At 41.0% G+C, this 16,255-nt stretch overlaps 1 protein-coding gene across 50 annotated transcripts in view; it reads right to left on the bottom strand.

Moving 5' to 3' along the window:
- Positions 1-16,255, bottom strand: part of clasp2 (cytoplasmic linker associated protein 2) — a 64,780-nt gene that overhangs the window by 33,826 nt on the left and 14,699 nt on the right. For 49 of the 50 annotated variants that reach the window (XM_044172219.1, XM_044172232.1, XM_044172221.1 and 46 more), the window contains exons 7-8: positions 13,354-13,424; positions 1,114-1,254 (exon numbers count right to left, since the gene is read on the bottom strand). In XM_044172219.1, the coding sequence (XP_044028154.1) occupies positions 1,114-1,254; positions 13,354-13,424 (212 nt within the window). The remainder of the gene's footprint in view (positions 1-1,113; positions 1,255-13,353; positions 13,425-16,255) is intronic. The other variant, XM_044172259.1, reaches the window with a different exon arrangement.

The raw sequence follows: 16,255 nt of genomic DNA, 5'->3' as shown, positions 1-16,255 counted from the left end.
AGAAACAAGTGAGTCAATATCACATATTTGTGGCAAAGGTCAAGTCAGGTCTTTTCATTTCCATCACATTAAACTTAACATGGTCAAGATCTTAAGAGCTGTTCTGTGTGTGAAAAATATCCAGCATGCCTTGACTTCAGCCTCTAACAGCTGCTCCACAATCAATAAGACTGTAATGACTGAAGTGACAAGAGATCACAGTCTTGCGTTTCCAACCAACAGAGCAATGTACCAGGACTCAGACAGACTGCTTGCTTGTAAAACACTTCCACCTGCGAGTGTATGCGTGCATGTATATGTGACATTGCTGACACAGATACATCAGCAGGCAGCAGGAAATCGACTGCATGGTCGTGGGAACACTTCCAATAGAGAGAGAGATGGGAAAAATCAATACATGCAAACACGAAGCAAACATAACACTCCAGCCATGTACAGCAGGAGGGAGACGTGACAGAGTGGAGGAGGCTCTCTCTCAATGGGAAGGATGATTATAAACTGTTTCAAAGGCAGTCGACCACAGATATGAGGCTGGTGATAGGAACATCAGAGTGTATCGGATTTCTGAGGAGACACGGAGAGAATGTGTCACTGTGGACTGCGACACCTTCTTACTCATGTCCTTTTGCTTCTTCCAACAGCCCCCCATAGTCTGTCCCTATTTTGTGACCACCAGTTATATACGGCCAGAGAACCTCCTGAAAAATGTGACTTACACTGAATTGTCTCTGAGGACGTTAAAGGTTCGCAGGATAGATTTTGTTTATTTTTCGAGTTGATTTCACCTAAATTTTTTCGCATGCATTTAGGCCAAAACGAAAAACCGGAAGGGTAGGGACACCTGGGTTGGTTCACTTCACACTCAGATATCAAAACCCAATTTTCAAACTGCAAAGTATGTAAAAATGACAGCATTCTTTCCTACTAAGACAATTTAAGAAAATACACGTAGTAAAATTTTTTTTTTTTTTTTTTTTTTTTTTTTTTACAAAATGTGATTCAAATTTGCTGCCTGACTGGATAAGACTGTCAGACTCCTAGTGGCACCAAGCTAGTAGACAGCTCAAGTCTTGTTCAGGTTGTGGTTATAGAAATATACACTAAGTTAAGTACCTAGCTTGCTACCGGTAGCGCTGGGCCTGCGTGCAGCAGAGGACTCTGCAGGTTTCTTGGGAACTTTTGGGACCTTGAAGGCAGCCTGGGCTGAGGAAGAACGATTCCCATCCACACTGTCATCATCCTCAAAACTACGATCTGGAAGGAGAGAACAGAGAGTAGGGTGTTATCATCCACACTGTAGTGTATGGTTCAAACCTTTTGTCTTAGCAAATGTTGCTATTGAGTCAAGTTCACTCAGTATCCACAGTAAGAACTGTTACTGATCAATATTGCAAATAATTATCATCAAAAACAGACCATAAATAGTCTATACACAGTGGTAAGATAATTTTATGTATTCACAACCTGCATGAGCATCATTATAAACTATCAGAAAATACAGAATGAAATCAGTTTTCTAAAATGTTAAATAAAAATGTATTAATTATTCAAACCCTCGGGTCATTCTCAAGCATTTCACAGTACCTTGGATTTTACTTGCCCCTTTTATGTTGAGCATAAAAAGCTTAAGGCCATTTGAAGACAATGAACGCTAGAAAGTAAAGATGCGAATAAAAGAACGGAGGAGGTTGTAGTCTACAGAGGGCTTGGTCAGGAATCACTAAATCAACACTAATTACAGCACACCACTGGTAAGAAGAAAAAGGCAAACCCCCCCCCACACACATATCACGAGCCCAAAAACACAGCGAATGATCAAGATGTCCAACCCATGTAACCAGTGACTGACAGAACTCTCTAGAAACCCAAACCCTCAATCTGCATGCTAGCAGAAATTAAGCTAGCTAGAAAGCTAGCATTGAAACTTGAGACACACTTGCAACAATGGCGCAGCATTTTGAACGTGCATCTACCAGCTTTAGGACGACAACATGTGAGGACACACACAAGTTGATGAAACTGTTGGCACAGGAATGCAGTTGCGCTGACAACCAGCTGTGGAGAAATGCGCCAAAGCCACCACCCTACACCTTGACTGATACATCGACTTACCTACACATAGTCACCATGCAAAATGAATTGACAGGCGTGCGCGTGTGTACATACAAGCCAAATGTTAACAGTGATTGCAGAGCCTATTATGTCAAGCTCAGTAAATGTTAAGTGGACATGTAAAGAAGCAGACATATTTATCCTTTACCGTGAAACAACAGCCATCACACACACACACACACACACACACACTCAGATCCATCCCTGCACTCACAGTCACAGATCCGCTGGCAGATAAGTCGCCTCATGCTTCTGGGAGGGCGTGGTATTGGGGTCCCCCCTCTTCTCCAAGCCGTACCCCAAGACACATAGACACACACCTCATACACACTTCATAGTGGGGCTAAGGCTGTGCACACACACACACACACACACCTCACATCACTGTCCGAAAACCCCTCCACCCATACAAGTGCCGGCATTTTCTTTCACTCTCTCTCTCCCAGCATCTCTCCTCCTTCCCTCAGCAGCCTCACAGCCAATCAGATGAGAGGTGACATCATAGTGTTGCAGCCAGTGCGGAGGCAGGACTATTAATGTGTGTGTGTGTGTGTGTGTGTGTGATGGGAGAAAAAGGGAGAGACACACACAGACACCCCAGGAATATTAACAGGGCTTCTCTGTGTCCCTGCCAGACCAGCTAACCTAAACTCATTACCATTGACAACACACACTTTCAAACCTCTTATACCCTCTCTCCCTCCTCTCGCTATCACACACAATTATCAACAACCTCTCTCACACTTTTTATGCTGCTTCATTTACCTGTGAGACAAGAAACACATTTATCAATTCACTTTCTCTCTCTTCACATACACAAAAGAACAAAGGATGATGGAGCAATGATCACAGGATGGGTGTGGGGAGGGTGAAGTGGGGGACCACACCCCTCCATCTGAGGCCTTGACCCTCCCATTCTCTCACACACACAAATGCAGTGCAGTTCGTGAGTATGTGGACAGTGACGTGTTTTTAGTTGTTTTGACTCTGTAGTCCAGGAAACTGGATTTGAAATGAAACAACGACTATGAGGTTCAAGCCAACTTTCAGCTATAATTTGAGGGTGTTTGCATCCACATCAGATGAGCAGTGGAGAAATTGTAGCACTGTCCTTAAATTGGGGTGCCATAGATAAAAAGGGCTACAATGTCTACTAGACTGTTCACCCAATATGAATGTAAACACCACCAAACATTCTTACAGATAAAAGTGAGCTTCAACCTCATAATCTTTGAATGAAATAAATAATAAATAATGTGCAACTATTCTACACTATGTGTGAGTGAGTGAGTGAGTGAGTGAGTGAGTGTGTGTGTGTGTGTGTGTGTGTATATATATATATATATATATATATATATATATATATATATATATATATATATATACACACACACACACACACACACACACACACACATACATATATATACACACACTCACGAAAAATGCCTGGATCCCTTTATGTAAAGTGAAACAAAAGTAATAGCACATCATCTTGCAAATATGGGTTATAAATAACTGTAATGGATCAGCATCAAGGGTCAAAGTTCAAGAACCAAAGGGACTACAAGACCCTAATTTGCATAATAAACACCATTATGAAACAGGTTCTTAAAATGAATGCAGAAGAAAATACAGAAAAACAGTGATAGACACTAATACAACTGAATGAATTCACAGTATCAGACACAAGTTTAGTGAATGTAACTGCTTTGTAACAAAACCCACAGGTCCATTAGCAATACTCAGTTTTGCATCGACGGTCTTAGCATTGATTAGCATCACTGTTTGCATGATTTGCATCTCCTGCTTTTGTCTAGTCAGACCCCACAGGAGTAAATGTCTCTGGGTGAAGGGCAGAGCAAAGACACCAGAGAGAACGAGAGAGAGAGGTGGAGAGACCGAGAGACACAGAGAAAATTCCTTGTACAGAGCAGACTGCACACATGCTGTTGCTATGGCGACCTGTGCAGACCAGCTTCTCAAATGAATAGAGCAGCAAAAAATAAAATAAAAAATATGTTCAGTAAACCCACTTGCACATACCCAATTTAGTTTAATCAACAGTTGGATTTGCTGTTTATTCACTGACTTCATGTTAGTTTATTAAATTAGGATAGATTTTGGTTTGATGGGGAGAAAAGGCTTCCAGCAACAACAGTGTCTCCAAGGATACACTACATTGCCAAATAATATGACACAACATGCAAATAACAAGTCTATACACACATATACATGCAGAAACAGACACAGGCACATACACACACAGTGAGAGACATCAGCTCCACCATGTACCAGGCAGCGTTGCCATGGAAACTCCAGGCAGAGATTCCCTCCTCTCTCCATTTCAGAAGAAGAGTAAAAAAGAGGAGTGAAAAGAGAAGAGGAGCTTAAATATACAGATCTGATAGCTGTCCAGAAAAAATAATCGATCAGTGGTCAAATTTACGACATGTTAAAACACATCTGCAAAAACATGCAACAATGCCCCAGTGCATCAATCTGTATGGGAATAATCCCAGAGTTTTCCTCAGACAAAAATATAATATTATACCAAATATAATCTACATGCAGGGAGAGATAGAGGAACTAAAACACATGCATTGCACTGTATCTCTGCCCCTATTTAAAGAGAAAAGGATAGAAGAAAAGAGGAAGACAGACAGATCTGATCACAGTTTTGCGAAAGTCATTTAGTGATTATATCACAGATCAGTAAACACAAATACACACACAAACAAATATTCAGTTGTGACCACATGGTGGCAGCACTGGCTCTGTTCTCACCAAATTATTTCTATGGTTCAAACATGCCAAGAAACCTCAAGACACAGGAGGGACACAGCTTCCCACTGCATTATAGACAGGAAATCAGATCTTCCCCAGCTCAACAGCAACAATTCAATCATGAGGTGAATGTTTATAACAATGAGCAGAAATGTATTGGGATAAATATATTTCTAACTTAGTACTCATTAATAATGATTTTTAAAAATATACGGCGCACATCTTTACTTTTGCATGCTTCCCTGCATGCAAAAGTGCATTGGTGGGACTGAGTAAAACCAAAGAAAACTAGAGGTTTTTGTGACTAAACAGAATAAGAACAATGGTGAGCGAGACACAGACGCAGCTGAGGAAAACAACTATAATTTAGAAGCAGCTTTGGTTTACCTGGTACTGAAAAAAAGATGTAAACGGTCTTGAACCAGAGGAAGAAACCTTTCAGTAAGGCAACACTACCAGTCTTAATATGTTAGGCCAATCATAGAAGTTCACGTGGTTGTGTGCAAAAATAAATTTGACCAGCAAAGTTTGTTTCCCCTTCAGCCAAAAGCCTGCACAGTGCTTCTCTTAGTATAAACCTGCTTTTTCTCCATAACAAGTATAGTCACATTATTCTGTGCAAACCTTGCTTAAACTCAGTAACAGAAAGTGAAGAAAGGTCAGTCAGTTAAGCTGTTTTAAAGCATTGGGACATTTTATCAGCTGGAGCACTGCTACAGATATCCTCACATGTATTACAGCTGAAAAGCTCAACATGCAACTAAGAACATAACCGATATCTTCTGAGGAATGAGACTTACTACACAGAGAGCTTGTGTTTGTGCTGATCTGCTGTAAGCTGCAGGGGAACAGGCAATGTCGCATATTCCCACTCAGGACCATGTGACAGTGTCAGAGTCTCATGCAAAAGATGACACATATTTTGATATTTTGATACAGCACAGCTCTCATAAGAGAATGACTAAATGTGAAAAGAAGAACATGAGCAGCACTGCGAGAACTGGGACAAAAGCTGTTAAAAAGCTCATGACTGCACCAGCTCCAAAGTAAACTAGAAGAGGTATGTGTGTCAATAGGAAACTAGACTATGAAACCCACAGCTATTCCTGCAGCTGTCCAACAAAAGTTTATAGGCACATAGAACAAAACAGTACTATTACTATCTCTTTAGAGTATAGGGATAATTATTAGAGAAATTGTGACTGCAGCAAGGGCTACTATTTCAAAATCAAAACAACACGCACAATGAGAAACATAACCACAATATAGTATAGAAGTAAATATAAGCTAACACCACACAGACTCACTGACTTAATTGTCACCAGTTAGTGCAAAAGAGGAGGTTGTTACACAGGAATAAATGCAGAATAAACATAAAAGGCAGTAATCTCATAGGAGAAATGTGTGTTTTATACTTCCCAAAATTGCACTGTGAGGTTTCTTATCAATACTAAAATCACATAGTTTATTTGTAGATATTTAACATATGAATGGCAGATAATCAGATGCTTCACTTTCAGCCACCCAGTTGTTTCTGGGACGGAGGATAACAGAGAAAAGGGGGAGGGAAGAGAGAGAGTGAGAGACACACTTGAGGTTCTGGATTTTCTAATACGAGACAGACTGCTCCATTTCCAGCCCAGCTCAGGAAAATGAGCTAACACACACACACACACACACACACACACACACACACACACACAGGTATAATATGAGTCCCAATTCCAAGTCGGGGAGAGGGATAAACCATAATATTCAGAGGAAAGCTTTGCCATGGCAACCAGCCTAGCCTGGAAACGGGGTCATGGTTTCCTTTGCAGAGCCAGAGATGCACTGAAGCAGAATGAGCATGTCTGCAAGAGAGAGTGATTGTGTGTGTGTGTGTGTGTGTGTGTGTCAGTCCCTGTCAACACTGAAGTACTATGCAAGCAATGAAAGCTGCTACTGATGGTCAGTTTGCAAGGCACCGAACATCTCTGGGGTTCTACGGTGTGTGTTTTTCAGACAGGACCAAATAACATTAAGTAAGAGCCGAGCACTGCGTCAGCGGCACTGACACGCTTTACTTTCTTACACATAAACACTGGAGACAAGCTTCGTTCCTCTACATACACACACATTAGAGGATGTACACAAATAATGAACAATTAGTTGTCAGTTTGAATAAGGTTACTGATCAGTGTTAACCAGTTGTATTTTGGTTCAGTTTTATTACATTCAGTCTGTGTCGCAGATCAGTTATTTTGTCTTGTCTGGGACAATTTTGAAGCAGTGATATAATTTCTTTCATTTATTGATCTAAGAAGTGTAGATCTTTACGTGTCCAGTTGAGATCTACTATTCCAATGTTGAAACTGGATGGTATGTCAGTCTGAAAGAAAGGATTTATTTAATGTGCCATCTCAATGAAATTTTCATTAAAAAAATTTAAAAAATCTATTGCCCTATTTTTACTGGGAACCATGAATATATTGTTTAGTAAGATAAAAACTTGAAAAATAGATAGATATTTTAAACATGGGCAATGCTCAGAGACTTGTGTTGGGTATTCACATTTGAAACACTCTAAGTTTGCCAAGTACTTGGAGAAAGCCGGGAGATGAGGGAAAAAAAGCTCTTTATTGGGATAAACGTTAAGCTTGTTCTGCTATTCGGTGCATAATTTATTACAAATTTAGTATTTTTTGTATGTTTTTCTGTCTGTGTGTTACCTGAAGATGTCTTCTTAAATTTTTGATATTTGATATATAGCAGCATATTGTAATTCCATTTGGGATGCGCTAAATGTTTTGCATGACACGTAAATAAAAACTAAGTAACTAACTATTAATAGATGGCAAGCACAAAAGTTACATCATTTGGTCTGTATATATTCTGTATTGCCATACTAGATGACATTAAGCAGCACAGTGTGAAATTCTTGGAGGAGTTGTTTTCAAAACAGCCAGAAAGAAGAGACACAAAATTCTCTCAGCCATGTTGATTATGTTTCATCTAAATTTAACATCCATCTCAACAAATGCCCTTTTCTGCTGTCACACTGTGGTAGATATTTTGGTCTAATGTGGGAGGAAACCCACTCTTGAAGGCTGGAGTCAAGACAAGCGGAGTGAGCTATAATGGACAATATCTTAACGATGATTATTCATAATTTACAATCATCGATCACTAGAAATGATTTAAAATCCAAACATTAGGAAGGCTGCCGAACCCAGAACGACACACACTTGACCTAATATTACTGAAACAGAAAGAGTTTAAGTGGGAGAGAAAAAAGCAGAGACTGAGAGGCTACTTCACAGTAAAGTCACAGTATTGCTTTTTCAGAAAATGTTCTCTTCAATTTCCAAACCAAACTAAGTGGAGAAATTGGACATGAATGCCAACAGAATATTCATTCATTCATTCTACCATTCGCTTGGCTTGGGTAGCTCAGGTGCATGCTGTATTATGTAACTGTGACTGATCCTGGGTTCAAGTCAGGCCTAAGGCTGCAACCATCTCTCTCAAATATGTCCGGTCTTCTCTTTCATATAATTTTAAAAAAAAGGAAATCTTTATTTTTCATAAAAACCAATGAATCGCTAGGATGCACAAATGCTCTTGCACATCACTGTATATCTAGACACACACACACACACACACACACACACACGATGGGAGACATTTTAGGACATCCCTCTCACACACATGCAGATGCAGCCTATATCTGAGCCAGATCACTTAGGGTGAAAGTGATTGGAGTTTAAGCTGATTTCAATCTAAAACCATATGCTGACAAACCTTTGTCTGAGTGCCAGCATCCACAGCCAGATGAGATTAAATACACACACACACACACACACACTTACCATTGCCATCATCCCCGACTGCCATGGTTACAGTGTGTTATGGATAGGAACTTCCTGTTGTCTGTGTCTGTATTTGCACCTCTCCCTCTGTTCTCTGGTTCTCTCCTTGGTTCTCTCCTTTGTTTTCTCCTTTATCTCCTTTCCTCTCTTGTTTGTTCATTCTCTCTCTGTCTCTGTCATGATGAATCAGGGAGAGGCAGTGATAGGCACAGCGCTGTGACTAGCTTACTGCGAGAGATCTCTGTCAGCTTCCTCCCTCAATCCCTTGCCCTCCCTGCCTTCCTCCCTCCCTCCCTCTCTCTTCTTCTCTCAGCAACAGCTGCCATAAACCCTGTAGAGCAAACGCCAATAGCTGGCCTAAAAGAGATGTGGGGCAAGGGCAAGGGCAAGTAAGAACGAATCTCTGTGTGTGTGTGTGTGTGTGTGTGTGTGTGTGTGTGTGTGTGTGTGTGTGTGTGTGTGTGTGTGAGAGAGTGAGTGAGTGAGTGAGAGAGTGAGAGAGAGAGTACGTGAGTTTTAGCGGGTGGTGTGAGTTTGTGTTCTGTACTCAGAGGTTGAATTCTCGGTAGGTTCTTGGGAGTGTTTAGAGAAAAAACACCAGCTCATGCTCATCACACTCTGTTTCTGACCTTCCACTACCCTTTTTGGTAGATTATCTCGCCAAAAATGGAGGCTGCTGGGAGCCTCACAAACACACAAACTTAGGAAACTAGGAGCTGTAATCCTTAGTCGATTGATGGAAAATTAATCTGCAGTGTTTTTGATAATTCATAGTTTAGTCCTTTTTTGAGTACAACTGACAAATATTACCTTATTCCTGTTTCTCCATTGAGAGGATTTGATGCTTTGCTTTTCTTTGCCCTCTTTGATAGTAAACTGAATAGGGCTGCAAGTAACGATTATTTTCATCATTGATTAATCTTCCGATTACATTCTCTTAACTGACTAATCATTCGGTCAGAAAAATCTAACTCTTTTTACAATCACAATCTCCTAAAGCCCGAAGTAATGTCTTCGAATTACTTGTTTTGTCCAACCTACCGTCTAAAACAGGCATGGGACGATATGAAAATGTCATGTCACGATTATCCTGGCCATAATAATTGCGATTCACAATATTATCCTGATAATCATCAAAATATGCTTAGAACTATTAAAATGGCACTAAACATACTGGAATCACTTTACCTTACATTTTGTTAAGAAACAAATATTTGTATTGCATCACAGATGACATCTTTTTAGTGAAATACAAACTATCTTAATTAAGGTAATCATAAATCAGAAGGACCCCCTGCATAAATAAAGGATAAATAAAAAAATAAAAAATAGAAACATTGTGTGAGTCTGCTCTTTGTTACATGATAATTCCTGTATTGTTTTAAAATCAGGCTCTATTTTTCACTTCTCTACCATGATGTCAAATGGTCCAGACTATAATTTCATCAATTGGATCAGTATATTTACCCCTGACTTAAGAAATAGAATAATTATCCTCTAACAAAAATAAAGTCCAACTGGCATTGGGCTTTTCAAGTCACTCGTGAGGATATTCACGATTATCCCAATAATGGAAATTCACCACAATCAACTTATCTTGAGTGTTTTTATCCCGATCCGCAATAAAATCGTATATTGTCCCATCCCTAGTCTAAAACCAAAAGATTAAGTCTCCTGTCACATAAGATAAAGAAAGCGTAAAAGAGAACATTTGCCATTTATGCTTAAAAAATAATTAATTATCAAAATAGTTGCAGAAGACTTTTCTGTTGATCAACATATCGAATAAATCGATGAGTCATTTCAGCTTTAAACTTTATATCTATTGTTTTGGACTGTTGGTCGGTCAAAATAAGTAATGGGAGGAGGAAACTTTGGGCTTTAGAAAATTTCGATGGGCATTTTTCATCAATTTTGACATGGGAAAAATGATTAATCAAGGAAATAATCTGCAGATTGATCGATAATGAAAAAAAGAAAAAAAAAAGTTAGTTGCAGCCCTCCTAGGCAGGAATGGGAATGCAACCAGACATGCACCAAGAACTTGAAGTTGTGTGACTCTGAGCAGCCAACTGTGGCATGACAAGCTGCAGTAGCTGAGAAATACGAAAGAAAGAAGCTTAAGTACACATGAGGTGGCAGCCAAGGCCAAACAGCGAGGCATGCGGCCAAATTCACCCTCGTGAGCATCTGTAGTCACTTTTACCTCACGTTTACTCAGGGACTTTGGATATGTTGTCAACACATATGGTTAGATTGTGAAGAGTTTTTGAAGGTGCTACCTAAAGAAGAAATAGAAGCACTAATACAAATACTTTGATTTGTTTACCAGGGTCCACGACTGCTGCTGCAATAGATTTGCAATAGTCAAGCCATTCAACCAGTGGGTCAGTGCTTTCTAGGCTGTTCAGGGATCAACACTAACTTTTAAAAGTGGTTACCAGGCTGGCAACCAAGCATCAGCTTTTGGTTGCCAAAATTGAAAATATGGTTGCAATATTTAGTCACCTTATATTTTAAGTAATTAAGATACTATGTAGTTGTATGTCAGCTTAATAATGAAAATGTGACATAAATGAATGGTTAAAAGCTTTATTACAGCAACCGAACTGAAGTTTGTGTTTTATCTGATTCTTTAGAGAATTGGAAAAGTGTTATTAGTTATTGTGTCCACCCTGTGAATGGTTAGTGGGTAAATGGCGTGGTGGGTGAAGAGAAGATGGATCCGGACTGTAAGGCCTAACAAATGGCTGGCATTTTTGATGCGCTGCTGGGCATTGGCAGGCTAGCGACGGACACTGTCGAACTGTCTGACTGACAGTATTGTTTTTTCTTCAGATGCGCGCAAGTGAGCGTGGTGTAGAGAAAAAATAAAATACTGGGAGAATAGCCGATCTTGCTTTTGATTTCGAAGCTCAAAATCGAAAAGTGGTTGCCCAAGAATTTGTTGGCTGCCAATGTCAACCTGGCAACCGTTACTGTCGAGCCCTGCTGTTTCAGGCAAGCAGGAAGAGTTGTCCTACCCTGTTGGTGAGATGTAGAGTTTCCAGTGTCTCAGGTATGGAGGATGGTTGTGGATCAAGTGTGTTGTGGGCCTCAGCACCACTCCATGTTTTGTTGACCATCTATGACAGTTCTTAAACTTTTCACTGGACTGCTGCAATGTTTACTCCTATTATCTTTCTCCTACCATTATAAATGAAGTGATAAGCCAATAGTCCTAAAAATGATTCCATATACATAATAACAAGCAGTGCTTTCATGCCCGGCAAAGCACATGACAGAAGACAACAACACAAGAGTAAAAATAAGAAAAACAAGAAATCACATTATCATCTGATCATAACAACTACACAATCATGGACCCAAAAACAAAACTTTGCTCTAAACCCTCGGGGGGTGGGAGTTACACTCCCTCCATCCCTCTGCTGCCACCAGAGACAGCATCATGGCAACTTCTCCCAATACATGCCCTGAGCTCTTCTCCACGTCTCTCCCTATGCCCCTCTCTCCAAGTAAACAGACTGCATCAGCCGACCAGGCACCAACCACTGCTGTGGCTGTCAGACAGATGGATACAGTGACAGGACAGCCTAAAAGGTACTAACAGCCAATGACAGGCTCTGCTAGACACCAACAGACATAACTGACCTCACAGAGAGCACAAACTCAGCTTAAAGCTACACAGTTGAGAATTAATTTGACCAAAGGTTGGGATACATTCCTGTAAGCACATATTCATACTTTTTGAAATGTTGTCATATTATCATTACTCAAAACTCACATTGCAAACTGAGTCAGAAGCCTGCCGTGACAGAATTCATGTAAATGATGATGGAAACATCACATTTTATGACACTGAAAGAATCTGGATCAGTCACATCATATCCGATCCCCAATCCTCTTGCTAAGGTCAGTATCGGCGTTGATGCCAATTCTGCATATCAGATTGTCACATCCCTATAAAACAATGGATTTGTAGACAGAAGCAGCTTCTCTTGCCAAATACCAAAATAGACCACTTTGTGGATCAATATTCAGTGAACATTTCTCACACAAACACTTAATAATCATCAAGTCTGAAAATCACAATAACTATGCAAGAAGGGAAATTTAACAGTGTCAGTAAATCCCTACAGGGCTACTGTACCAACCTTTATATTCTGAAAAGTGAAAACAACAAAGTGAAACCTTGCTGTAAGGGGGCGTCAATACCACTATAACTTTCCGTGGTCAAACAACACTGCCTGAGCCTGAGGCTCCCACAGATCCACAACCCACTCTACTGCTGGACAGTAAAACACTCAGCAGCCGGAATACCCACAGCGTCTCTCTCTCTCTCTCTCTCTCTCTCTCTCACAGATTAAACCATTAATCCTGTTAGGTCCTCTTACATGGCAACAAACAGACACAACCACAAGAGCACATGCAGATATAATAAGACACGCACAAGCACCCACAGACAAACAGACACACACACACACACACTCAAATAAACACCCAATACCTGACAACAGTAAAATCATCTTGACAACATGACTAAACTTGGTGGCTCTCAGAAGCCAATACAACTGTGGCAAAATAAATGAGAAAAGGCACTGACCGTGACTCGGGCTGAGAGCCATGTTGCCTGAATTCAAGGCTTCATCAAAACGAGCAAATAACGTCTGTAACCTGGAGAGAGAGAAGAAGGAAGGTTAGAGCAGAACACAGACACCAAAGCAAAAGAAATAACTATAATTGCAGAATTGGATACACCCAAAAGAGACTTAGGAAAACTACATTCAGTCATCTTCATTGACAGATCATTACAAAGAAAATGCACACAAACAAACACAGTTTTGACCTAAAGACAGGCAAGGTGCTGTGAATCCCAAGTGAAAGTATCAGCAGCAACATGTGGAAAGCCTGCCTGCCTGTCTGTTGGTGGGTGGGTGTGTCTATTATGCCAGTCACACTCATGAAGCTGCAACAGCAACACGACAAGAGTCCTCCTGACATCCTGCTCAGCACCAAACACACACACGCACACAATCCCAAGCCAGATCTGCTCAGTCATGCGATGTACAGGCAAGAATGTCTGCATGTTAATAACACAAAGATCCATCCCAATCAGACAAGTCAAGCTAAAATAACATCTTTGCACAAATAAACATCTTCTGCGCACTGAGCAGTGTCGATACACATGACTGGCATGACAAGAACACAATACAGACACAATGACCCACGTCCAGTGACATGCCCTAATTTCTCCTTGCCAAAAGGTTAGCAATGGATGTGAGCACACAAGAATAAGAGTCATACACACCGTCCTCTGTCTGTCTCTCTCTCTCTCTGTGTGTCTGTCTTTTGGTGTCTGGGTGCCGGTCCACAACTACCAGACAGCTTAGCAGCTTCTGATAAGTGATGATTAGAGTTGCAACGGGCTCCTCAGCCGTGCAGCATTTTCAAGTGGTTCCCTTCCTTTCATTAGCATTTTAATTTGCCTATTCGGTTCAGAGGTAGCCCAGCCTTTAGTCTTCGATACTCATTTGCCTCAGGATTTCCCAGTGGACTGATTAATAGGTTGCTGCGCAACGTTGCATTAGCTCCCATGCTAGTGACACACTCCAGTCCTTGGCTTCCCTCAGCTCTTTGTATCCAACATGGTGCAGTGGCTCTGAGAGGGAGGGAGGAAGACGGGAGGAGGGAGGGCGTGAGAGAGAGAGAGAAGGAGCCAAACAGCGAGAGCATGCTATGGGCATATGACAAAGCACCACCTACTGTCACCCATACGTACTGTATGCTAAGCACACACACACACACACACACACACACACACACACACACACACACACACACACACACACACAACCACTGAGAAATCTCCACAGTGGTATAAAGAGTTAAATCTCAGTCAGGGTTTTTGTTTGTGTGTGTGTGTGTCAAAGAGAAGACAAGTGGGCCAGTTTGTGTGACAGGCTGCAAAGAGATCCAGCTACCCTTTACATAACCTCCCTTCCATACCCAGACACATAAACACTTGTCAGAGGGGGGAGGCGCTGTACAGCTAGTGGTAGACAGAAAGCAAGGCTGCTCCTCCCCCCTCTACGCCTCTCGTTCTCTCCCCACTTGCCCGTATTCCTTCCCTCCCATTTCTTTCTTACTCCCACCTCCCTCTTCACATTTCTTAATTCCAGGATCCCATCTTCGCACTGATGCACCTTTTAGACTGAGCTCTCAAGTTGTGGTGGACACAGATCAACTGTCATTGAAAAAGGGGCACCACAAGTCCAGCGGAGATGACTCACACCTTTCAGGTAGTTCTCTTCATCTCCCTTTGGAGCACGAAATGTGTGCATGAGGCAGGTCTACTGAATGTGAGACTCAAGTCTACAACAGTACTTCCATACACATCACTCCTAGACCTTAGAAATACACACACTTACAGGACAGTAGAGAAATACTACTATAAAGTTACATTTTAGTTCTCTCAGCAAATCAGGGAGTCAGTTAAATAATAACTAAACTGCCATCTGTAACAGAAACACAAACAAAAGACATCCAGGTAGTGTCTGACCTGCATTGAAGACAGGACGAACTGGGTCGAACAGCCAGCTCAGATGGTTCACGTTGACCCATTCAGACTGATTGCCAAAGCAGATTTAACCCGGGTCACTGTCGGTCTGAAAGGGGTTATCAGGTTCAATGGCTAACATACAAAGTGTACAGTATGTTGAGCTGAACACTGACCAGCTGAACTGATCTGAAAATAAAACAATTTTCCAATACTGTGGTGAACATTCTGGGATGCCTTTAGGGACGAGCCTAATTTTGGGTGATAACATTCCTCATCATTCAACTGACACACAGTCTGTAAACTACATATTTGAACCTTTTACCAGGTTGTAAAATTAAGCAGCCTCTAGACAGAACAACCTGCACATAACTGTAGATGCTCAAAGGGGGATATCTTTAAAAATACTTGCACCTTTAAATTGGCTCATTTACAATTTTTTATTTCTTCAATGGTTTATTTAATGTACTGCTTAATGTATTTGCTTGTGTATAATGATAATTAAAAAAGGTACAATTCATACTGGGAAGCCGTATTGAAAGCAAGATGTGAGCGGCACATAAGAGCTACTGAAGCACTAGTTTCGTCCGTTCAATCCACACCGACTCCGATCTCCGTTTGATCACGCTTAACTAAGCACGAGCGTAAAAAAACACGGAGGGTCCCGGGGTGATGTGCACCTGTTCCATGAGACGGGCAAGCGGCTGATGTCAAAAACTGTTTCTATATAGATTGGCCTTTGGAAAGTCCTCACCTGCATGAAAAATGTAATTATACGGCCTCCAGGCCTACTCCCAATAATTTGGGTTAGTAATGTAAACAACTCATACGAAAAAAAAAAAAACACATTTTGTGTGTGATTTAATACTGTAGGCTTGGATGCAAGTTTAGGCTCTTTTTAAGGGGCGAGAGAAAAAGACTAAAATTCCGAATGTCCCATAGAAAATTG

Source organism: Siniperca chuatsi, linkage group LG17 (assembly GCF_020085105.1).
Source record: "Siniperca chuatsi isolate FFG_IHB_CAS linkage group LG17, ASM2008510v1, whole genome shotgun sequence".
Lineage (NCBI taxonomy): Eukaryota > Metazoa > Chordata > Actinopteri > Centrarchiformes > Sinipercidae > Siniperca > Siniperca chuatsi.
The sequence above is the reverse complement of the archived record's forward strand: the minus strand, read 5'-3'. Positions and strand labels throughout refer to the sequence as shown.